This window comes from Vombatus ursinus, unplaced genomic scaffold (genome assembly GCF_900497805.2).
Source record: "Vombatus ursinus unplaced genomic scaffold, bare-nosed wombat genome assembly UNPS02000749.1, whole genome shotgun sequence".
In the NCBI taxonomy this organism is placed as follows: Eukaryota; Metazoa; Chordata; class Mammalia; order Diprotodontia; family Vombatidae; genus Vombatus; species Vombatus ursinus.
Genome location: NW_020940527.1, coordinates 5,474,004 through 5,498,658, shown reverse-complemented (window position 1 = coordinate 5,498,658; position 24,655 = coordinate 5,474,004). Strand labels below are relative to the sequence as shown.

The window sequence follows — 24,655 nt, the reverse complement described above, 5'->3', positions numbered from 1 at the left end:
CTCATTGTTGTCATTATCTTTAAATGTTCATGGTTTCCATGATTTGTTCTTTGATCCACCCATTTGTTGGGATTAAGGTAATAAGTTTCCAATTAGTTTTTAATCTATGTTTTCAAAAGCCCTTTATTGAATGTAATTTTTATTGCATTATGATAAGAAAAAGATGTACTTGATATTTTTGCTCTTCTGCATTTGTGAGGTTTTTATGCCCTAATAAATGGTCAGTTTTTGTGAAAGTGTGATACACAGCTGACAAATGGGTATACTCCTTCTTGTTTCCATTCAGTATTTTATAGAGGTCTATTATAGCTAAGTTTTCTAAAATTTTATTCATTTCCTTAAATTTAATTTTTTTTGTTAGATTTGTTTAAGTCTGAAAGGGATGAATTGAGGCCCTCCACTGTTATAGTTGGGGCAGCTGGGTGACACAATGGATAGAGTGCCAGGCCTAGAGTCAGGGAGATTCATTCATCTCCTTGAGTTCAAATCTGGCTTCAGACACTAGCTGTGTGACTCTGGGCAAGTCACTTTGCCCTATTTGCCTCAGTTTCCTCATCTGTAAAAGGAGCTGGAGAATGAAATGACAAACCACTCCAGTATCTCTTCCAAGAAAACCTCAAATGGGGTCACAAAAAGTCACAACTGAAACAATTGTGCAACAATGACTATTTTGTGTAACTATTTCTTCTTATAGGTCATTTCACTTTTCCTTTAAGAATTCGGATGCTATGTCATTTGGTATGTATATATTAGGTACTGATATTAATTAATTGTCCAGTGTACCTTCTGGTTTCCTTGTTTATCTTTTTTTAATTAGGTCTATTTTTGCTTTTAGTTTGTCTGAGATAATAGCTACTCCTGAAAACTTTATTTTAGAAAAAGCATAACAGATTCTACTCTAGCCCCTTATTTTAACTATGTGTGTGTATCTTTCTGTTTCAAGTGTTTTCCTTGTAAATGATACTGTTGCATTTCTGGTTTCTCCATTTTGCTATTCTTTTCCATTTTATGAGTGAGTACATCCCATTCATATTCACAATTATGATTGCTAACTGAATTTCCTTCCATCCTATTCTCATACTTTTTTTTTTTGCTGCTCCCTCTTTAAGAATCTTTTGCTCCTGACTAATGCCTCCCTTAATCTATTCTCCCTCTTATTTACTCCTTTTTACCTTTTCTTCCTACTTCCCTATTGGATAAGATGAATTTCTATACTTAACTGTCTGTGTATACATATTCTTCCCTCCTTTAACCAGTTTAGATGAGAGTGAGATTCTAGTGTCTCCCACTCTTCCACTGTCCTGTTATATAAACTCTTCTTTACACACATCATTTATATGAGATTATTTTCCCCATTCTTCCCCTCCCAGTGCATTCCTCTTCCCCATCCTTTCATTCTTTTTTTGTGATTCTCCAAACATAATAGGATTATATCTAGGCCCTCTGTCTAATTTGTTGTTATTTTTCAGTTGTTAAGTCACCTCTGGCTCTTCTTGACCCTGTGGACCATAGCCCGCCAACACTGTCCATGGGGTTTTCATGGCAAAGAAAATGGAGTAGTTTGCCATTTCCTTCTCCAGTGGATTAAAGCAAGCAGAAGTTAAGTCACTTGCCCAGGGTTACATAGCTAGTGTCTAGGGCTGGGTTTAAACTTAGGTCTTCCTGACTCCAGGCCCAGCACTCTATCCATTGAACCACTTAGCTGCCTCCTGTGGTGTACAAATTGTACCATAGTAAATGACCATAGTAATGCAGTGTTTGATAAACTCAAAGAAAGATCCACACTTTTGGGACAACAACTCAGTCTTTGACAAAAATTGCTAGGAAAACTGGAAAGCAATGTGAGAAACTAGGTACAGACCAATATCTCACACTGTTTACTAAGATAAAGTCAAAATAGGTACATAATTTAGACATAAAGGGTGATAACATAAGCACATTAGGGGAGCATGCAAAACTTTACCTCTCAGATCTATGGATAAGGGAAGAATTTATGACCAATCAAGAGATAGAGCATTATGGGATATAAAAAGGATAATTTTGATTACATTAAATTAAAAAGGTTTTGCACAAACAAAACCAATGAAGCCAACATTAGAAGGAAAGCAGGAAACTGGGAAAAAATTTTTGCAGCAAATTTCTCTGATAAAGTTTTCATTTCTTGAATATATGGAGAACTGAGTCAAATTTATAAGAATACAAGTCATTTCTCAGTTGGTAAATGGCCAAAGATTATGGACAAGTTTTCACAAGAAGAAACCAATGCTATCTGTAGTTATATGAAAACATGCTCCAAATCACTATTGATTAGAGAAATGCAAAGTAAAACAACTCTGAGGTGCCGTCTCACACCTATCAGATTCACTGAATATGATAAAAAATGAAAATGACATATGTTGGAAGGGATATGGAAAAATTGGGACATTAATGCACTGTTGGTAGAGTTGTGAACATATCCAATCATTCTGGAGAACAATTTGGAACTATGCCTAATGGGCTCTAAAACTGTGGCCTTTGGCCCAGCAATGCCACCACTAGGACTGTATCCAAAAGGGATCAAAAGAAAAAGATCTGTATGTTTAAAAATAATTATAGCTGTTCTTTTTGTGGTGGCAAAGAATTATAAATCAAGGAGAAGCTCATCATTTGCGGAAAGGCTGAACAAGTTGTGGTATATGATTGTGATGGAATACTATTGTGCTATAAGAAATGGCAAGCAGGATGATTTCAAAAAACCTGGGAAGACTTATATGAACTGACACAAAGTGAGCAGAGCCAGGAGAATATTGTACACAGTAACAGCAGTATTGTATGATGATCAACTGTGAATGACTGAGCTATTATGATCAATACAATGATCTAAGACAATTCTGAAGGACTTATGACAAAAAATGCTAAATGCCTTCAAAGAAAGAACTGACAGGTTGAATGAAGATGTAACCATATTTTTTAAACTTTATTTTCATTTTGGTTTTGGTCTGTTTTCTTTTGCAACAAAGCTAATATGGAAATATGTTTTGCATATATCAAATTGTTTGTCTTTTCAAAGATGGTGGAGGGGAAGGGAGGTACTCAGTGAGAGAATTTGAAACTCAAAATTTAAAAAAAATGAATGTTAAAAATTTTTTCACCTGTAATTCATAGTTTATGAAATGAATAAAAAATATATTGGGAAAAATGCAGTCATCTTATTTCCTTTAAACAATGATTCTCTAGTACTGAAAGTTATTAGAGCAGAAGCCTAAAGCTCTCCTATGAATCCTCTTCCCTCTCTTTTTAAATTTTTATTTTTTTAACCATTTAAATTCTGTCACAGCAAAGAAACATCAGAAAAACTTAAGTGCAATTTATGTACATTTTGTATAGTAGCAACTGAATTCACAATGGTCTGCTTACTCACCTACTGTATGTGATCTACATATGCACCTTAGCTATTCTTAAGAGATCAACCTTGGGTAACATGGTTCTTTGAGGAGATGCTGTCCCCTGGAAACTGACAGGGCTTGAATTTGATAAAGTTGGAGGAAAGGGGCAGGTTGACCCAGAATCTCTGGGCAGAATTTGGTGATCAAAAAAATTTACTTAGGGTGTAGAGGATGATCAGTTTGTTACAATATTGGGAATATGGGAGTTTGATGCCCTTCTCCTTGCCCCAGGGCCAGAAAAGGCCCAAGTATCTTCCAAAGAGCTGGCTCTGTGCTGGGTCACAGTCTACTGAGCTTATGGTTCCTGTCAGTACATGATATGTGTGAGAGGTGTTGAGGTAGGTAGCTCTGCCCCAGTGGTTGCCCCCATCCTTTTTGGGGAGAACTAAATTCTCAAGGTATTTCAGTGAAAATGATGGAAATAGGGAGTGGGAGTACCTATAAAACAGCTTGAACTAACCCTCATGTAGGGCAGAACCTTGGATGGCATCTACTTGTAGTAAGAACCTGGTTGTAAGACCAGTTTTCCCCCTTTCTTTTGGTTTCAGCCCCATCACTCTTGTAATTCTTCACTCTTCTTTAAAGCAAAACTCAGAATTCTGCTCAGAATGAGAGTGTTTTTTGGTGCTTCAAGAGAAGAGGATAATATTCTGAACAACCACTGTTGGTAGCCAGCAACTGATATAGTACTGACACTGATATAGTACTTTAAGCACTCAATAAATATTATCTCATATGGGAATTACAACCACCCTGTGAAATAGGTATTTGAGATAAACAGTGAGCTTACATGACTTAAGTCACTTTTTGTAGATAAGTGGTCAAGGTGAGATTCACACCTAGGTTTTCTTGACTCTATGTCCAGCTTTATATGTTGCACTTCTGTCTTATTCAGGGAAGACTAAAGGTTGTTGGTGTTCTACCATAATGGCATCTGTCTAATTAGATATGGCATCTGTCTAATTAGATATGGCATCTGTCTAATTAGACTCCCTCTAAAACCACTGGTGATGATAAAATTCTGAGGAGGTTCATATATCATCTTTCCATATATGAATATATGAAGTTTAAACTTGTTTAGTCCCTTGTGGTTTCTCACTCAGGTTTACCATTTTATGCTTGAATCCTGTGTCTGTATGTCAAATTTTCTACTCAGTTCTGGTCTTTTCATAAGGAGTGCTTGAAATTCCTCTATTTCATTAAAAATTCATTTCCCCCCATAGGATTATACTCAGCTCTGCTGAGTAGTTTGTTCTCGGCTTTGTTTTCTGGAGTATCAAATTCCAAGCTTTCCGTTCCTTTACTTTTTATTGGTGGCTGCTAAATCTTGTATGATGCCGATTGTGGCTTCTTGGTGCTTGAATTCTGGATGCTTGCAGTTTTTTCTTTTTCCTTATCTGGAAGCTCTGGATTTTGGTTTGGTAACATTCCTTGGAGTTTCAGGAGATGACCAGTGGAATCTTTCAATTTCTACTTTACCCTCCGATACTAAGACATCTGGATAGTTTTCTACAATCATTTCTTGAAATAGGATGTCTAGGCTCTTTTTTTGTTTGTTTGTTTGTTTATGGCTTTCAGGTAATCCAATGATTTTTAAATCATCTTCCCTAGCTCTGTTTTCCAGGTCAGTTGTTTTTCTGATGAGATATTTCATGTTTTCTTCTTTTTTTTCAGTCTTTTGTCTTTGGCTTGCTATTTCTTTTTTTTTTTTTAATTTATTTATTCTGATTTATCAACAATCACTTCCATATGCTTTTGAGTTTAAAATTTTTCTCCCCCTTCCTTCCCACTAACCTCCCCAAGATGGCGCACAATCTGATATAGATTATATATATATATATATATATATATATATATATATATATATATATGTACACATTCTTATTAAACATATTTTTAGATTAGTGATGTTTTAAGTAAGAATTAGAACCAATATGAGGAACCACCAGAAAGAGGAAACAAAACTCAACAGAAGAAAAAAAATAGCAAATAATATGCTTTAATCTGCATTCAAATTCCACAGTTCTTTCTCTGGATGTGGATAGCATTTTCCATCCTGAGGCCTTTGGAGATATCTTAGATCCTTGCATTGCTGGGAAGGGCTAAGTTTATCAATATTAGTCATCCCACAACGGGGTTGTTATAGTGTACAATGTTCTCTTGGTTCTGCTCACTTCATTTAGCATCAGACCATACAAGTCTTTCCAGGTTTTTTTGAAGTTGGCTTGCTCATCATTTCTTATAGTACAATAGTATTCCATTACATTCACATACCACAACTTGTTCAGCCATTCCCCAATTGATGGGCATCCTCTCAATTTCCAATTCTTTGCCACCACAAAAAGAGCTGCTATAAATATTTTTGTACATGTGGGTCCTTTTCCCATTTGTATGATCTCTTTGGGATATAGCCCTAGAAATGCTATTGCTGGGTCAAAGGGTATGCACATTTTTATAGCCCTTTGGGCACTGTTCCAAATTGCTCTCCAAAATGGCTGGATCATCTCATAACTCCACCAATAATGCATTAGTATTCCAATTTTCCCACATCTTCTCCAACATTTATCATTTTCCTGTTTGCCTTGCTATTAATGTGTCAAGGAGTCATTAGCTTCTATTTGACCAATTCTGATTTTAAAAGGTGTTATTTTCCTCAGTAAGGTTTTGTACTTCTTTAACCAACTGTTAATTCTCTTTTCATTTTTCTTTCATAGGTCTCATTTTGTTTTTAAAATAAATTTTTTGCTCCTAAAAACAAAACAAAACTTTAACTCTTCTAGGAATTCTTGATGGGCTTGTGTTCATTATTCTTTGAGGCTTTGCTTGTAGATGTTTTTGAGTTATTATCTTCTTCCATGTTCATGTCTTGAACTTCCTTGTCACCATAGGAGCTCTTTATGATCAGGCTTGTTTTTGGCTTGCTTATTCATCCAGCTTACTTCTTGACTTTGGACATTATGTTAGTGCTAATTTCTGCTGACTTCTGGGGGGATGCTTGGGCTCAGCTTCTGTACTTTTATGTCCTTTTGTTGTTTTCACAGCTCAGTATGGGGGCCTGCAAACTGTTAGTGTTCCCAAAGTGGCCTGATCCAAGGAGAGATATATTCACTACCCTCCTGGTCTGAGCTCTTCAAGTTCCTGAGCCTGGTTTGGGTCTGTTGGCTTGTGCATAATTGAATGTCAGTTGACTGCTGCTGGACTCAGACACTGTTAGCTGGTAGGTCAGAGTGGGTCAGAGTAAATGAACTGCTGGATCTCCTTTGGTTTGGGATTCCAGCCCTGGTTATTGTACTGCAGACTTACAGTGGAGGGTAGAACTGAGTCACTGCTCTACTCCTGGGCGCAGCGCCCCAGCTACATTTCTAGGACTTGTTTCTTGCTCGGTATTCAACGAGGTCTGTGATCATGACTGCTCTTTTCCACCCTGGACCTGTGACCAGGAACTTGGTAATGGGTGACAAAGCTGTCATATGGCACTCATTCCTGAACCCAGTGCTAGTTTAGGGATCCCTTGCAATCTCTTTCCTGCCCTGGTTCTGTCTCAGCTCTCTTTCCATCCCTGATCATTGGACTGCTCTCTGTTGCTGCCACCACACACACTCCTGGCCAACTCCTGCCCCCCAGTGACTGCAGACCTCTCTGTCTGGCTCCCTAAGCTGTCTTTGTCTGGAAAAAAATGACTCACTGTGACTTTTTATTTTGGCTTTCCAGATCAGAATTCAGTCGTGCTTTTTCTAGGACATCGTAGAGGAGGTATGCTGGGAGAGCTAAGTAAAAATGCTGCTTCTCACTCTGCTGTCTTAACTCCATTCCACTTAGATAATAATTTACTGACCTGCTTTAATGATCATTCCATTCTTGGAAAAGCAGAGGAGGCTACTGTTTTGAATCTGGTAGTTGCTGGGGTGAGAATGATGGGAAATTTGAGAAGTGACCATTTCTTTTTAAAGGAGGCATACTTGTAAACTGGAGCCGAGGAGTCTTTAATAGAATATCTTGACAACAATAGCTAGTGTTTAGATGGTATTTTAAAAGTGTGCAAAGGGCTTTAGGAACATTAACTAATTTATCCTCCCATCATTATCCCCACTTTTGCAGAGAAGAAACTGCGGCAGACAGAGGTTGTGACTTGCCCAGTGTCACACAGCTGTTGGAGGCCCTCTCTGAGTCTCCATGACTCCAGAATCCGTTCTCTGTATTGTGCCACCAAATTTCTGATAACTGATCGCTTCTGATAAATGTATTTCAAATAATTAATACCCTTTGTATTTCTATGTACTTTTATTCATTTAAAACCATTACTCTGAACTAATGCTACTATGTTTTGTTTTCATCAGTAATACATTAAAAGGGCCTAAGAAAGACTTGGAAATTCTAACATTAGATGAAGAGACAGGGCTCTTCAAGTGAAGGCTGGATGACCAGTTGTTGGGGGCGTTGTGGAAGAGATTACCGTCTGAGCAGAGATTGAACTAGACGATCTCTGAAATCCTTCTCTCCCAACTCTGAGATTCTGTCATCAATATGCATTCATGAAATGGTACTGTGTGCCAGGCACTATACTAAGCGCTAGGGTTCCAAAGAAAAACAAAACCCCCTCCTGGCTTCAAGAAGCTCCCGGTGTAATGGGGGAGACAATATGAAAACACCTCTTTATATACGTGCGACATACTGGATAAACTGGGAGTGATCTCAGAGTAGAGGCACTAACACTGAGGAGGAAAAGGCCTGATATGAGCTGAGCCCTGAAGGAAGTCAGGACGCAGGTATGAGGAGAAAGAGCATTCCAAGCATGGGGGACAGTCAGAGAAAACCCTTGGAATGTCATGTGTGAGGAGGCCAGTGTTACTGGATCATAGAGTACTTGGAGGACAGGAGTACAGTATAAGGCTGGAAAAGTAGGAAAGGGCCAGGAGATGAGCTTTAAAGTCCCCCAGAGGGTTCTACATTTGACCCTGGAGGTAACAGGGAGCCACTGAAGTTTATGAAGTGGGGTGAGGTAGGGACTAGGCCTATGCTTTAGGAAGATCACTTTAGCAACTCAGTGGAAGATGAGGAGTGGGGAGAAGCCAGAAAACCTACTAGAGGGCCATTGCAATAGTCCAGGCATGAGATAATGAAGGTCTGCACTGGGGTGGTGGTGAGAGAAGGGGATGTATAGGAAATGCTGAGAAGATGGCATTGTCAGAACTTGGCAATAGAATGGATATCGGGGTGAATGTGAGAGAGGAGCTAAGGACTCCCAAGGCTGCAAGCCTGGGAGACTGGGAGGATGGTGGGGTCATGGACAGAACTGGGAAGTTCAGAAGAGGGGACAGTTTTGGAGGAAAGATAGTAAGTTCAGTTTTGGACACATTGAGTTTAAGATGTGCCCAAAAGGCAGTTAGAAATGCAAGACTGAAGGTCAGGAGAGAGGTTATGGCTGGATAAGCAGATCTGAGAATCACTTGCATACAGATGATTTGTATCCTTAGGACTTGATGAGATCACCAAGTGAGAGAGGGAGAAGGTCCAGGACAGACCCATAGGCGACACTCATGGTTGGTGGGTATGTCCTGGGAAGATGGAGGAGTGGTTAGACAGGTAAGAGGGGAATGTGGAGAGAGAAGCGTTAGAAAAACCTTGAGGAAAGAGAGTATCTAGGAGAAGAGGATGGTCAAGAGTCAAAGGTTGCACAGAGGATTGAGAAAAGGCCGTTAGATTAGGCAGAATCACTGGTTAATTTTGGAGACAGCCATTTCAGGTGAATGATGAGGGCAGAAGCCAGACTTCAGAAAGTTAGGAAGAGAATGAGAGGAAAAGAAGCGGAAGCACCAACAGATGACTCTCTCCAGTTTAGCTCTGGAAGGCAGGAAAGACACAGGACAAGGGCTGGTGCAGCTCGGCGCAGCAAGGGAGCGGGCTTCTTGTTTTTTTAAAGGATGGGTGTGTTTCTAGGCATCAGGGAAGCAGCCAGTAGAGAGAAATGAAAGATTAGTGAGAGAATAAAGATGATAAAGGGGCCAACCTCCTGAAGATTAGATGGGATAGAATGGGATCAAAGGTACACATGTGGAGCTGTCGGCCTTGGCAAGGAGAAAGGCTATCTTTTCATGGGAGACGGGTGGATGTGGAGAAAGTGGAGGAAGATGTGAAAATGATGGGGGCTGAGGGGGGAGAAGGGGGAGCTCTTGGTGAATTGGTTCAATTTTTTTCAGTGAAGGAATTATGAGGCAAGGTTTTCAGCTGTCATTCAAGGTTTGAGGAGAAATGAAAAGGTTTGGAGGAGTCTTGGTGGTAAGTGGGAAAATGAATCCATTAGATTCTGTGACCATTGGTGCACACTGTCTTCCCATTAAACCATAAACTCCCTAAAGGAAGACTGTGGTATATTTCTTCAGATCCCACATAGTGGCTTGCATAGGGCGGGGCACACAATAGGACTCAATAAATACCTGGTAGAACAAAAGTTCCCAGAGACTGTTTTGTTTTTATCTCTGTATCCTCAGTGCCTGGCACAGAGTAGACACTTAGTAAGTGCTTGTGGAATTGGAAAAAAACCCACCCAACATTATTCTGAGGAGGGGGGTCTATGAACTTCACCATATTGAGCCCAAGGGGTCCAGGGCAGAACCAACGTTCAGAACCCCTGTCCCAGGGATGTTGGTAGACAAGAGAAAAGCCAAGAACAGTCTTCTATGCATTCTACATTTTGGAAAAGATTTTCAAGGGTTTAGGGTTCAGAGGAAGGATAAGTAGGATCCTATGGACTAACTTTCTACAGAGGAAGTCAGTCCCAAAAGGATAGGAAGCTCTCAAGAATGAACTTCTTAAGACACAAAAAAGAAATTATTTTGATGAGGAAGAATAACGAGAATGTTTGAAGAGATCAATGTGGCTGTGTGCATGTATGTGTGGTGTGAAAATACAACATGTGCATTTATACACTAATATATAAAAAAGAGCAGCAAGGTAATTTGAGTTGGGGGGAGGTACCACGATCCAGAGGGATCAGGGAAAGCTTCATGTAGAAGGTGCCACTTAAGGACAATGGCCTGTTGAACTGGCTAAATTCATACTTAATGAAGAGGTCTTTATGACCACGTATGTTGGGTTAGTCATAGTGGAGATTTTTTCTGGGGTATGGGTTGTACTAGATATACTTGTCTTCCCTAATACCACCTCTGAAATTCTTTGTTTTGTGATCATAATAACTGTCAGCCAGTTCAACAGGCCATAGTCCTCCATCTTGGATCTCTTGCTCTTTTGTCATTCTTCCATTTCCACCTTTTGCAAATCCTCAGCCCTAGGTCACCTCTGCCATGAAGCCTTCCTTGATATACTCTGGCTGTTTTCTCCTTTGGACTTTATAATTTTTTTTCTTAATCTTTCTGTCCTCAGTGCCCTGCACAGTACCATGCATAATGTTGGTGTTTAATAAATTTTTGCTGCTGAGTTTAAATTGAAGTAAACTGAAAAAGATCAGTGGACACTTTACTTAATATGAATCAACAATGTGATATAGATAAATTTGGATTTCTTTCTTTCTAACCATGCCTCATCTTAGTACCTTTCTTTTGTGGTTAGAGAGTTGCCTTTTTAGAAACTTCAATCTCTAAACCATATTCCTAAAGATGTGATAATGCCTCTTTGGGCATACAAAGCTCAGGAACCAAATGTAGAACTTTCTCAGTGGGCCCATCCTTTTCCTTTTCCTCTTCTCTAGGGCCCAAATGCAGTCCCCAGTATGAAATGACCCTCTTTCCCCCCTTTGCTGTTGACAGCAAGGCAAGGAAAGAAAAACATAATTCATATTTGACAAGGTTTATTTTATCAGTATCAAATTACATAGTACCATCAGGAAGTGTCAGGTTATGATTTGAATATTTTAATATAATCTAAAATTTGGCAGATTGTTAAATTACCCAAAGTTCATTATATATTTGAATTGTGCGTTGAAGAGACTATTTGGCATATCTTGGTAAGATGCTTAGCATAAATATTTCTGTACCTTAATTTTAATATATATATATATATATGTATGTTTTGCATATATATGCTCCTAAATTAAATATATGCATACAAAAAGCTTAAATTGATGTTAGGATCGATGCATTTTATGTCTATGAAATTATGAAACTGTCTGTGTTCAAAGCAGAAATTTAAAAAATTAGCCAGTTTCCTAGACATATATGAATTTACAAAGTAATTGAAAATGAGTAAGATGAAATGTTATAACACTGTTTAAGTAACTGACATTTGAATGAGACTACCAAATTATGTAAATAATACCATTTTTTTCAAGTTGATGAGAGAATAAAGCTTCTACTTAAGCATCGTACCCCCTAAATTAAGTATGTATCACTGTAGTAGGAAGAGGTTCTTCTCTAATAATATGAGTATGGAAGCCATGTTGCGGGAGATGAGCAGGAACCAATCTGGGCACTGTCTTTCCACCTGGGCTCTTCCTTTTGCTCATCAATGGAAGTCTGGCTTCTCTGGAAAGGTACAGCCAGAGCGCTTAATGATGATGCTGGCAGCGTAGTGGCCCGCGCGGATGCATTCGGTCAAGGGCTGGTCAGCAACCAGCTGGGACAGAAAACCTAGAGCACAAATTAAAGGGAATGTGTTAAGTGTTATGTAAGAACATCAGAAATACTACTACACTGGGTCAGACCAGGGGTCCATTAGGCTCTTACTTCCTATTTTATACAAAAGGTGCTTTTGTGGCCAATGATGTACCCTCCTGGGATGATGTCCTTAAAAGCTAAGTCTATATATCCTGTGCTTTCCTTTAAATATTCATCTAATGAACTGAATTATGCTAAATGTTGTGTTGCTTATAGTCTTGAATATGATAGACTGTCATCAAGCCAATGAAAGTCCCCAGACCCAATTATGGGGGATTAGAAGTAGGAGAAAAAATGCCAATCTACTCCTCTCTATTCCTCAGTGTTGCTTCATTAGGGATCTTTAAGATGGACTACTTATCCCCATTACTACAGATTATATTAATGTTGTTTTCTGAAAGAGAGAGAGAGAGAGAGAGAGAGAGAGAGAAAATGTGGAAGGCTTTCAGTCCTCTCTCTTACTTTGGGTATCAGCAAGATTGTGATGCTGAGGTTCTAAAGCTAGGAACCATAGGCTGGCCCCACACTCAAGGGAGATGTGAAAAGGTGGAGAGAAGTGTTACACTCATGAACAATAGGGGTCAAGAACTGAGGAATCAGGGAAATGTGAACTTGCTGCTATCATCTGAGTTAGGGAGACTGACCAAGAACAGATGACAAATGAGAAACTGTTTTGGAGCTTGACTCTCTGCCTCTTCCTGGGCCCTGTGCTGCCCAGGAGGTAAAGGTTAATGGAAAAGCTGTAGTCCAGTGACCTGTGGAGCACTCCCTGGGAGATTTACAGCCTCTCATTTCCTACCACCCCGGCCACCCAGGCTTGGCCCTGTCAGACTTGGGGAGCATTCCATATCAAACAAAATTAATCTTTGCTCTCGACTGAAGAATAACACTAACAGGCTCTATATATTGACATTTATTTTGTGGAAACTTTCCTAGACTTTGAAATCACTCCCTCAAAAGGTATAATAATGGGAGCTTGCTAAGGAATATCCAGGTTAAATTCCAGAGGTCAACACATAGCCCTCTACAAACTTGGAGAGTTAAACTATACAGCCTCTGTACCTGCCTGTTCCATTCTGCTCAGTTTGAAATGGACACAAGGATATTAACAGGTTCTCTTATATCTTTTTTTTATTCCTTTCCCTTGGTCATGGCCTTTGATTGCAAAAATGAGGAAAACTGATATTCATGAAAGACCTTTGTGAGGAATAAAGACAAACATCATCTCCCTATCCTCCAAGGGAAGAGCTGGTGTGGGAGATGATGTGCTCTGTATATTCACCTGCTTTCCAGAAGTCAGAATCCTTGGATGCTGACTTTGGCAGTGATGGACACTCGTGGCCAAGGAGAAAACTCTTCATCAATTCAGACATATCAGTGTTTTGTAACTTCCAGTCTTCGAGAGTTTCTGGGGGCACAGACTTGCCTCACTGTCACGTAGCCAGTGTGAGTCAGAAGCAAGAGTAGACTGCAGGTCTTTGGACTCTGAGACTGGCTCCCAGGCCACAATGACATGCTGCCTGTCATTGATATAATCGTGAAAATGGTGTACATAGTTCCTCTGGCTCAGGTTTGTTCACTCTGGAAACCTAGTTTTTATAATGCCTTGCTAGAGGATCAATGGAAACAGACACAGCAGCAGAGCTGTGAGATATGTAGAGGCTTTCAAAATCTGATGACTGAAGACAAAGAGGAGGGAAAAAGAGGGTCTACTAGGTAGGGTACCCCTGTGGGCAGCTGGGCCTTGGTAAGAAGTTGGTAATTGCCAATCAAAGGCAAATCAGCATCACCTCAAGAGAAAATGCAAAAGAGCCACATAAATATATAAAGCCTCAACCAAGAACCTGCAGACAGAAAAGGTGACCCAGGAGTTGATGTAGCAGCTCATGTGAGAGCAAGACAGCAAAGCTACTGCCATGAAGGGTAAAGCTCACAAAGCTCAAGATACAGTTCCTGAAAGCAATAACACAGTATAATGGAGCTGTGATTGTGCCTGAGAGGACCTGCAACCTGGTAAATACAGAGTAGTTTTCCTCTTGTTAAAAGGAGAGGCAAGGTGTGTTTCGACAATAGCATCAACATCGCTGCTATGTGCAAAATAACTCTGCTAGGTGCTTGGGAGGCATACACAGGCCACCAAGCCCTTAAGGAATTTTTAACCAAGTAAGAAAAGACAGACAAATGAGAGTACTACAGAGGAACAGACAAGGAAGGCACAGAGGGCTGTGTGAGATGGGAAGAAGGAAGGCTGGTTTCTGACTTTGTGGGTTTGGCATTTGAACTGGGCAATAAATATCTGTTGAACTGAATTAGGTCTTTGAAAATGGGGGAGATTTCAACAGGTGGAAATGATAGAAAGGAGTTCAAAGTATAGGGAAAGGCAGAGGGACAGCAAAGTATAGGGTGTGCTCACTTTGCAATCCAAGGACTCAAACCAAACCAGAAGTCTCCAAGTGGGCTAGACACCACAGGTCCATGGACAAGAATCTGTGTACTTTACTCACAGAAAAACCCTTTGGGCTGGGGCTTAGGGATTATTTAGGGCTTTAGGGCTCATTTAACCCACCCTTCTGTCCAGTTGGATCATCTGTTTTTCAAGCCCATGGCAGATTAGAAGCAGCAAATTAGAAATGATGAAGGGATGCTCCAGTCAAGGCACAGCCTGGTGGTGGTGGAGACAGGCCTTGAATGTCACCCACTATTAGTGTGATAAGTGGTTTGCAGAGCATGACCGTTCACTTCATGCAGAAGTGGGATCAGACTCATTCTGGCTCACCACAAGTGTGAGCAGGACATCTGCTACAAGTTACAGAGAAGCAGGGATGGTCAGGACTCATGAGTCCTACTTCTGTTCTCTGGTCGCAGGCAGCAGAAGTTTAATTAAGGGTAATAGATAAAAAGAGAACAAGCCAGACATAACTTTTGGCCGACTGGTTTGGTGAAGTCCCCTGTATTGTTTGCCAGGGTGGGCTGAGCTGCCTGGGGTCTTGGGCACAAAGAACTCTGAAAGGCTGGATAACAATAACTTGGGGTTACTAGGGAAGAAAGATCAGCCTTGATAGTTCTTTCTGAGCTTTTACCTCTTTTTTACATTGTACCTGTGTCCGAGGTTGCAGCTCCAAATGAAATTCTCAGATGCTAGCTAAGTACTTCATAAATCAGTCTGCTGTCTTAGAGACAGATGTAGAAATCCAAATGTTTTGCTCAGTATTGCTGGGAAGAACATAAGCAATCTCAGGTGTCAGAATTTGGCAAAAACTCTATCTATATATGAACCACGACTAGATAGAGGGGTTACTGTCTGATGATTATGCAAATTCTTCCCAGTATAAAAAGGTGAATTAACTGGCTATGGAAGTATATATGGAATGGAATCATAGGCAGACGATAAGTGATGGAGTTGAGAAATGAGATGTTACCTTCCCCCTTCTTTGCTTTGAAACATTTTTATTGATACCTTTTGCTTTTATATAATTTTCATTTCCCAACTCCTGCCCCTGGCATCTCTTATAACAAAGAATTAAAAAAGAAAGAGAAAAGAAGCATTTTAGAACAAACTAACACAACAATCAAGTCTAACAGCATAGGCTGCTTTGCATCTGTATAGTGCCCGAGCTATGCAAAGACAGGAGAGAGATGCATCCTATAGTAGTTCCCTGGGCCCAAGTTTGACCAAGTTTACTTTTGATTTTTTGTTGCTCTTAATTTACATTTATATTGTAGAAGTCATTGTATATACTGTTTTATAGGTTCTGCTTAATTCACTTTGCATCAGTTCATCTAAGTCTCCCCATACCCCTGCAGTCTTCATAGCATGCTAACAACCCATCTCAGTGACGTGCCACCATTTGTTTCACTACATTGATGGGAAACCACCTTGTGTCAAGTTCACTGCTGCCACAAAAGTACTGGAGCACACTGGACCTTTCTTTTTCTGTCTTTGATTTTATTCCTTATATTTATTTTCCTCAAAATGGTAAGTGATTTACTTTTACATCTTTCTGGTTTATTAATGGTTTTTCTTATTCAGACTCTGGGGGCTGAATATAATCAATCTTTTTTTTTACATCCCTAATTCCCATAATCATATAAGGTTCTCCCCTATTATCTCTAAAATGTGCCTATTTTTAATACCACAAAAAAGCCACGATTTTAATGGCATGGGTATGCCCTCTACAAGATAATTACTGCTCCATCCCTCAGTCAAGGGACTTTATGAGTTGTTGGGGCCAAAACTCCTTGAAAGTTGAGAATGTCTCTTGCCTTTCTTTGAATTCCCAGCACTTAGCCCAGAGCCAGACACACAGTAAGTGCTTCATAAATGTTTACTGAGTGAATGATCCCATGATGTCCAACTTTGGAAAAAATAACTTTTCCAAGCTGGTCCTTGGGGACTGACACATAGCCTAACCCTGGCCTGGGCCTGTTAGGAAGGTCTTTCCAGGATGGTTGGATTTGGTAAGCTCAGAAGCACAGGATTTATTACTAGAAGGATCGATGCATCATAGCTTTAGAGTTGAAAGAAACCTCAAAGGTCATCTAGTCATACTGCAGAGAAAGAAATGAATTTCTAGAGAGAATAAGTGGCTTGCCTATCTCTGGTCACTTTAGGTAGTGTCAGAGCTGGCTTTTGAGCTTCATGGCCAAGGCTCTTCCCAGCCCTACTTGTGCTCCACTGATAATGCCTCCTTGAACCCTAGGTCACGTCCACTTTAGGATGAGGTATTGGAAGAGGAATTCATTATTCATTAATGATATAAAACTTTATCTCCCAATAAGATGTGCAATTAAATTGTCACTACAGTAAGAGAACAAGAATATAAGGTATCATGTGATTATAATTGTCCTCAGAGGAATTATTATGTTAATTAAAACAAAACTCACATCCTACTTAACAATAACCATATTAGCTATTTTACAATTAAAGAAAATAAAATCCTGAGGGCAGCTAAGAGTTGTTCTTGTCCATTTTCAGGTCATCACTTTACTATCTCAATTCTTTATTGAATCTTAATCATTTCTAGATTTATTCCTTTTTTATGGGATGGATTGTTTCCTTTTTAAAATTAGCTACTTTCACTTTGCCCTCTAAATCAGTGATGTCAAACTCAAAAAACCCTGATCTTTGCTGGCTTCATATTAACTTAGAAAATCACAAATTAACATTATCTATATTATGTCACAATTTTATTTATTTGGTTAAACATTTCCCAATAACTTTTTTAGTCTGGTTTGGGCAAGGCAGTGGTACAGGCTTATGAGTTTGACCTCTTTGCTCTAAACCGTTTGTGCCAACTTCTCCTACCAGGCTAACATGTAGCATAAGTAAGCTGCTCCTTCTGTTGTCTATAATTTCATTAACTTCTGTAGGTAGGGGTTGAAGCTTAAAAGTACAACAAAACTCACTAATCAAAACCTTCAACTAATTAGAATTCTTCATAGAATTTTCTTTTGTTATATAGAGATAGCTGATAAGAATGTAGGATTATAAAAGGACTTTAGAAAAAACAAGCCAACTTATTTCTAAGTTATATCCTGAGGTTGTCTACATTCACTTCAAGTTTTCTATACCAGGAGTTCCCAAACTTTTTTTCTGAATTAGCCAGTTAACAAAAATTTATTAAGAGATTATTATGTGCCAGGCTCTTTCTGAATGCTGGGCTGAATGACCATCTTGGACATAAACACTGGTCCCTGCCCTCTAGGAACTCACATTTTAATGAAGGAGACATTAATTCAGTAATTATGTACATGCAAGATACTGAGTGGATGGAAGGTAATCTCAGAAGTTAGGGATTAAGGACTGGGAAGGTAGATTGGGGGAGCTACTTTTCATTTTCCTAAAAGCACTGAGATCAATGGAGAAAAGGGAGGAGAGAGAATGTCCAGAGTGAAGGAAGAGGTACCATTTTTGGCTAGATTCCTTTCCCCACTCGAGTGGCACGGTGATGGGAGTCACCATACGGTAAGTTGGAGAACCACCAGACCCTGATGTTCTTAAGGGAGTGCCCCTACTTATGCCCTCCACATGGAAACAAGAAGAGATAATCTTCAGAATGATGAGAATGAGGCATGACATGATTCTGAGCTATAAAAATCCAACCATCCTTAGTCTGTTATTCTTACTAAGGAGGTAAAGTGAACTAATACACTTTAGATTTCTAACAAAGTTAAATGGAAAAGGTGTCCCTTTGTTGTTGTTGGCTTTTTTTTTTTTAACTGCTGAGGGTAGGGTACCCCTATCCTCCCAGTCACCTAGGCTTACAAATTAGGTGTTGTCCTCCATGCCTCATTCTCTCTCTCAAACCCTCCTCCCTACTTATCCAATTAGTTGTCAAATTCTGTCATTTGTACCTTCATAACATTTCTTGTTTTCTCCCCTGACACTGAAACCACCCTGGCCCTCATCACCTCATTCCTGGACTCTTACACTAGCCTGCTTATGGGTGTCCCTGCCTCAAGTGTCTCTCCACTCCATTTTATCTTTCACTCAGCTGTCAAATTAGTCTACCAAAAAGTAGGTTTGACTTCCTGTATTCAGTCAACTCCAGTGACTCCCTTCAGGATCTCCAGGATCAAACAGAAAATCCTCTCTTTTAAAGCTCTTCATAACCTACCCCTTTCCTACATCTCTGGTCTTACATTTTATTCACCCCCTCTAAGTATTCTATGATTCAGTGACACTGGCCTCCGTCCTGTTCCTTAACACAGAAACTCCTACTCCTTCGCTGACTGACTGATTACTTCCCACCACTGCTGTCCTATCTTGATGTGCCTCTGGTCATAGAGATTTGTACTGTGAATGGTGGCTGTGAACCAGTTTGCCCGGCTGTTGGCTTAGCCATGTAGACAAATAAGCTTACATCAAACTCGGATAACAAGTTAATTTGGAATTAAAGTATGTATGGATTTACCCTCCTACTGCCTCTTTCTCCTCTATCTCAGCACTCCTTATTCAAGTAGCTGTTACTTTTAGTGACACTGAATGGAACCAAGTCATTTAAATAATGCATTGTGGGGCTTCTGAATTGTATGATATACTTTTTAAATAAAATGTTGTATTGTCATCAAAAATTCCATATAATGTCACTTTTTCCATTGTGAGAAACCTGACTTCTTCTGTGCACTTCACTTACAGCAGAAGAACCCATCAACAACCATGTCATGCTGATTTCCTCCTCCACCTTCAGAAAAATTAGAGGAAATTGCTCATGGGGCCCTCCCTGGCAACCCACACTCTTAAACCTGCAACTAGCTGAGTAATTCAAAGATTCATGACTTAAAGACTGAACCTGCTAGATTTTGTAGTGGCTTAAAAGAAAAGGCCCAAACCCAGGGGTGGGGAACCTGAGGCCTCCAGGCCTTTGACTGAATCCAAGCAACCCCTTTGTTCTGTGAAGTTTGGATTCAGTCAAAAGGCCGCGCTTGAGGACCTAGAGGCCCACATGTGGCCTCCAGGCCCCAAGTTCCCCACTCCTGTACCCAACCAACCAACAACAAAAAAACAACCAAAAGCCTAACGTGGAGTTTCAAAAGCTACGGACACTTGCATTTTTGATGACTTTCTTTACAGCCAGGGTTTGATATCCCAAGTGGTTAGAAACTATCATTATACTGCTAAGTCCCTTCTATTCCCATTACTCACTGAGGTCAGTTTGGGCAGGAGTCAGAGAAGCTCTGGGAGACATTTTAAAGTATTTGCTGATGATTTTGAAGATAAGACAAGGAATCTCATTTAAACTTTTTTTGGTAAAGGGATTCACATTTTTGTGCTCATTGTGTAGAGGCTGGAGGTTGACATCTAAAAATATTGTTGTACTTTTCCAATAGTTTCCAGAGTAAAATATAGAGAACTTATCCCATAAGATGCAGTACTTGAGTCAATTTCTAGAGAAGGAAAAGAAGTCAGAAATTGTCCCCCACCCCCACCCCCACCCCCCACACTCTGTAAAGACTACAGCCTTAATGCAAGCCCATTCTACAGACCCAGACCCGTGGACCAGTAGAACCAACAGTTTAAGTGGAAATGAATACCCCTGGCCTTAAGGAGCCAGGTGGCTGAACTGGATATAGCTTGGTAACTTTTAGACCTTTTAAAAGGGCAGTGTTTAAAAGGATTTAAGTTTCATATGACTGGCTAACTTTGTACTACAAAAATTCTGACTGAACACATTTTCCTGCTTTCAAAGACACACACACAAATATTGTACAATAAACAGGATAACAAGATTATCTATTTTGAGCTGGGAAGGATGTTCCGAGGTCATCTCATGCAACTCTTCTAAATTGACAGAGGAGGAAATTGAGAGGGCAGGTGATTTTGTCCGAGGTTACCCAGGTATTAAGTGGCAGGGTCAGGATTCAAAACTCAGGTCCTGAGACTACAAATCCATGGATCTCTGTCCTTCTGTAATAGTTCCAGTACCTCCTTAAAATGTACCTTTCAGAAAAGTGACACATTTCTACAATGGGAACATGCACTGATAGCTGTCTCTTTAAATTAGTCTTAATTCTAATTATGCTCTAGTGCTAGCCTAATTGCCAGAGAAAGAAAAAAAAGTCTGAAAAAACCCACAGTCATTAAATTCATATACCTAACAAGTCACAACCTTGAAATCTTGCTCTAGTTGAAAGCACAGTTAAAAGTGCCTGACTATATTACTAGAGGAAAGTTTTAATAAAAACTAATTAAGCTACAAAAGTCTCAAGTGGTTAACTGATTTTAGGGGCTAAATTTCTGGCACTTCTAATTATCCTCCAGTGGCTTTACTTAGTGTTTCACAACCATGACAGATGACAATGAAAAACTGCAGTTAAATTCATCCACCCTGACACCGTGCTAAGCACCAGCCTCTCCCTCTCCAAGTAAAATCAATACTGTGTTTGAGTAAACACGTTTACAGCTTTATTAGGATGTCTTGCTTGTTCTGTAACAACTACTTGAAGCTGTGGTAACAAATCGACTCAACTCAGTTAAACCTAGAGAGCTGGGTAAGAGGCCCATCGATAAGGTTGTTATAAAAATAAACTGCAGGAGATCAGAAGGCTGGAGCAAGCAGCCGGGTAAATGTCAATATTTTTCCTTCCAAGGAATGACAAAACAGTGAGATCACGAATGAGAGCTTTGGTGAGCCTATTGTTTTACTCGATTTAAAAATGTTTCTTGTTTCAAATGGGTGCATAACCTGTAAGAACGAGACTTTAGTTCCCATCACCCATGTAAATGACACTTATAAAGCAATCACTTGGGTTTTTAACTGCTATTTCTGAGCCTCCATTTTCCTTAATGTTATGGATCCCTAAGGCAATATCCCCAATCAATGGGCATGCCGCCCCTGACTGAACTCCTCCAGAGATGGACAAAGGGAATTCACCTCCTCTGGAGGGAGCCCTATTGAGCAAGTCTTCCAGACGCTTGGTCAACATGTATATATTAAGCCCTTCCTATATGCCAGTCACTGTGTTAATCACAGGGGATACAAAGAATGACCAAAGTACCCCCAGTCTCTGCCACTGAGGAGCATACATTCCAACGGAGGAGACAGTATGTGACTAGGTACGTACAATATGTAGGGAGGCTAGATGGAAAGTAATCTGAAAGGGGAAGACATTAGTAGTTGGGGGAGGGGACGGGAAAGCTAGGAAAGGCCTCCTGTAGATGATCTGTGAGTGAGTCTTCAGGGAAGCTAAGAGGTGGAAGGCACAGCCAGTAGGGTCAGAGTCAGCCTTGCTGCCACTTGTCCTCCTGAGTCCCAGATCTGCCCTCTGGGACTATAACAGCCCTCCCGTATCCGGAGACAGTGATCAAATCCTCACCAAGGCTTCTACAGGCCAAGCATTTTGGGGTTTGGGATCATTCTCATGTACATCACAGTTCAAGCTGTTTGATTCACTCAGTGGCAATTCTGTCACATCTTTTTTCTTTTTTATAAATGAATCAAAACTTTTGCCACTTGCATTGCATGTGCCTAACTTTTGGAACCTCCTGAGCATGTCCCTGGATGTTTAACATGTGGACATTTCAGAGCATTAATCCGATCTTGCAAAAATGGGAATTTGATGTTTTCTCCCCAAATTTAGGTTTTAACCTTCTTTTAAAAGCCAAGTGGCCCTACGATACCTGAGGTTGAGCAAACTCCAATGTTTGTGGCCAACATTTATGTCAGCAGTTCACAAAGTGATTATATTCCTTCCCCCTCTTTTGAGGGAGGGCTGGATTGAGGAGGAAAATAGAATCAAGTCCTAGCTCAAGCGTCACCTCCTTACATGAAACCTTTCTTGTTCCCTGCAATTGCCAGTGTCCTCACTCCCTAAGTAACTTGTGTTTATGCTGGATGTGCTTACATAAGTGTGTGTTGCCTCCTTCAAGAGAAGTAAGCTCTTGGTAAGCGGAGATTGTTTTACTTCTGTTTCTGGGTCTCCAGGACACAGCACAGGCCTGGTACAAAGCTGGCACTTAATGAACGCTTGTTGACTGGTTTATTGATTAGACCAGGGGTTCTTATACTGGAGTCCATGAATTGATTTTAAAACTACTCGGTTCCCTTTGTAATACCATGTATTTTGTTTTATGCATTAAAAAAAAAACAAAACACCTTGATTGAGAAGAGGTCCCTAGGCTTCACCAGACACTACGCAAGGGGCCCATGGCACACAAAATATTAAGAACCCCTGGGTTAGACTATTTGTATATAGAGAAGCTCCCTGAAAAAAGTTCACATGTCTGTTCCTCTCACCTGTTTTTTTCCATCTTTTCTCTGTGTATCCTAATAAGATCTTTTACAATTTTATTTTCTCTTCAGCTTAGTTAGTTTAGCTGTGGGCTAATCATTAATATGGGTTAGTGACTTAGATATGTGGGAAAACATTTTTTTTTCAGTGAAAAAGAAATCAATAAACATTAACTTTAAATTTAACAGCTTAAAAGATATTACCTTACCTTTTGACCTAGCAATACCGCTACTAGATCTGTATCCCAAAAGAGATAAAAAAAAAAAAGGAAAAGGACTTATATGTACAAAAATATTTATAGCAACTCTTTTCTGGGGACAAAGAACTAGAAATTGAGGAGAAGCTCATCAACTGGGGAACGGCTGAACAAGTTCGAGGGATGTGATTATGATGGAATACTATTTTACTGTAAGAAATGCTGAGCAGGATGCTCTCAGAAAAACCTGGAGAGACTTGCATGGGCTGAGGCAAAGTGAATGTACTGTGTACAAAGTAACAGCAATATTGTAAGATGATCAGCTGTGAATGACTTAGCTATTCTCAGCAATACAATGATCCAATACCACTCTGAAGGACTTACGAAAAACGCTATTCAATCAATGGCGTCTGAGTGCAGATTGAAGCAATAAAAAAAAGATAATGCCTGCCATGGTAAGGTATGTATATCTCTTCAGGTTTATGCTCAGAGAAATCTAAGCCCAAAATGGTCTCAGAATGGATGGTACGGTGGTTGAGACTGTACAGGAGCAGGAAGTCAATTCAGAGTGAAGGTTCCCTCAGAAACCGCAGCTCCGCCGCAAATCGGTGATCGTTCTGGCGCAAAATAAGCAGCAATGGGCAAGTTGTCTGGGCTACGGCTGTGAGAACAGTGACTTAAAGTTTCCTGTCCTTTATGGTTAAGAACTGAAAGCCAACATGTGACACAAACATAGCTCAAGATGTATCTATAAATGGAACTTTAAAAAAAAAGACCTCATACTGGTATTTTAATGCAAAGTTGTATGGAAGGAGCATTCATTTATGGGGATGAGACTTCTGGCCCTTTACAGGAAAAAAACACACACACACACACACACACCCCACACCATTCCTATTCAGGAAAAAAAAGCGGCACAAAACAGGTTGTCTTCCAGTCTCTTAAACCTCCCTCTGTTATTCATTTGATGTGAAATACTATCTTCCAACATGTTCTTTGGATCACCAACAAAGTCAAACCAGTTTGGAAAACCCAGTGGCCAAGAAAAGCAGAATATATACAACTCTGGTACTGATGCTTGGCCTTTTTTTTTTTTTTAAACTATAGACACCAATATGATAGACTGTTTAACATAAATTAAAGATTTTTTTTTTTGTCCAGTTGTTTTAGTCATGTCTGGACTCTTTGTGACTCCGTTTGGGGTTTTCTTGGCAAAGATACTGGAGTGGTTTCCCATTTCCTTCTCCAGGTCATTTTACAGATGAGGAAACTGAGGTAAATGACTGAGTATTAAATGACTTGTCTAGTGTCACACAGATAGTGTCTAAGGATGGATTTTGAACTTTATGATTCCAGGCCAGATGCTCCATCCGCTAACCCAATGTATGGTTAGTGCAAGGAGATAAGTACTAATACAAAGTGTTGGCAGATGGAACAAGGTGATGGTAAGTGTGCTGGTTTGGTTTATATACAAGTTCAACCAGTAGGCTAACAAAGCATGATAGTAACTGACCCAATACTAAAAACTGTGTGGTAACAGCTCCTAATTTATCATGTTAAAGCAATGATGGATTTCTAGAAGCAGCTGGAAAAGGACACCAAAGAATGTCTAATGGAGCGCTGTTCAGACTTTCCAAGAGGCTGTTGCTAATATTGCCATTTATATGTTAGAGATGAAAACAAAATGTATTAAT

The 24,655-nt window shown here is 39.9% G+C and overlaps 1 protein-coding gene and 1 long non-coding RNA gene across 4 annotated transcripts in view; one reads left to right on the top strand and one right to left on the bottom strand.

Annotated features, from left to right (window-relative positions):
- The window catches only part of LOC114040697, a 76,813-nt gene that overhangs the window by 46,558 nt on the left and 5,600 nt on the right, over window positions 1-24,655 (top strand). The gene's annotated exons all lie outside the window — the stretch shown is intronic.
- ADK (adenosine kinase) overlaps window positions 11,228-24,655 on the bottom strand; it is a 609,732-nt gene continuing 596,304 nt past the window's right edge. For both annotated transcript variants that reach the window (XM_027858815.1, XM_027858823.1), the window contains exon 11: window positions 11,228-12,007. In XM_027858815.1, coding sequence (XP_027714616.1) covers window positions 11,883-12,007 — 125 coding nt within the window. In that variant the 3' untranslated portion in view covers window positions 11,228-11,882. The remainder of the gene's footprint in view (window positions 12,008-24,655) is intronic.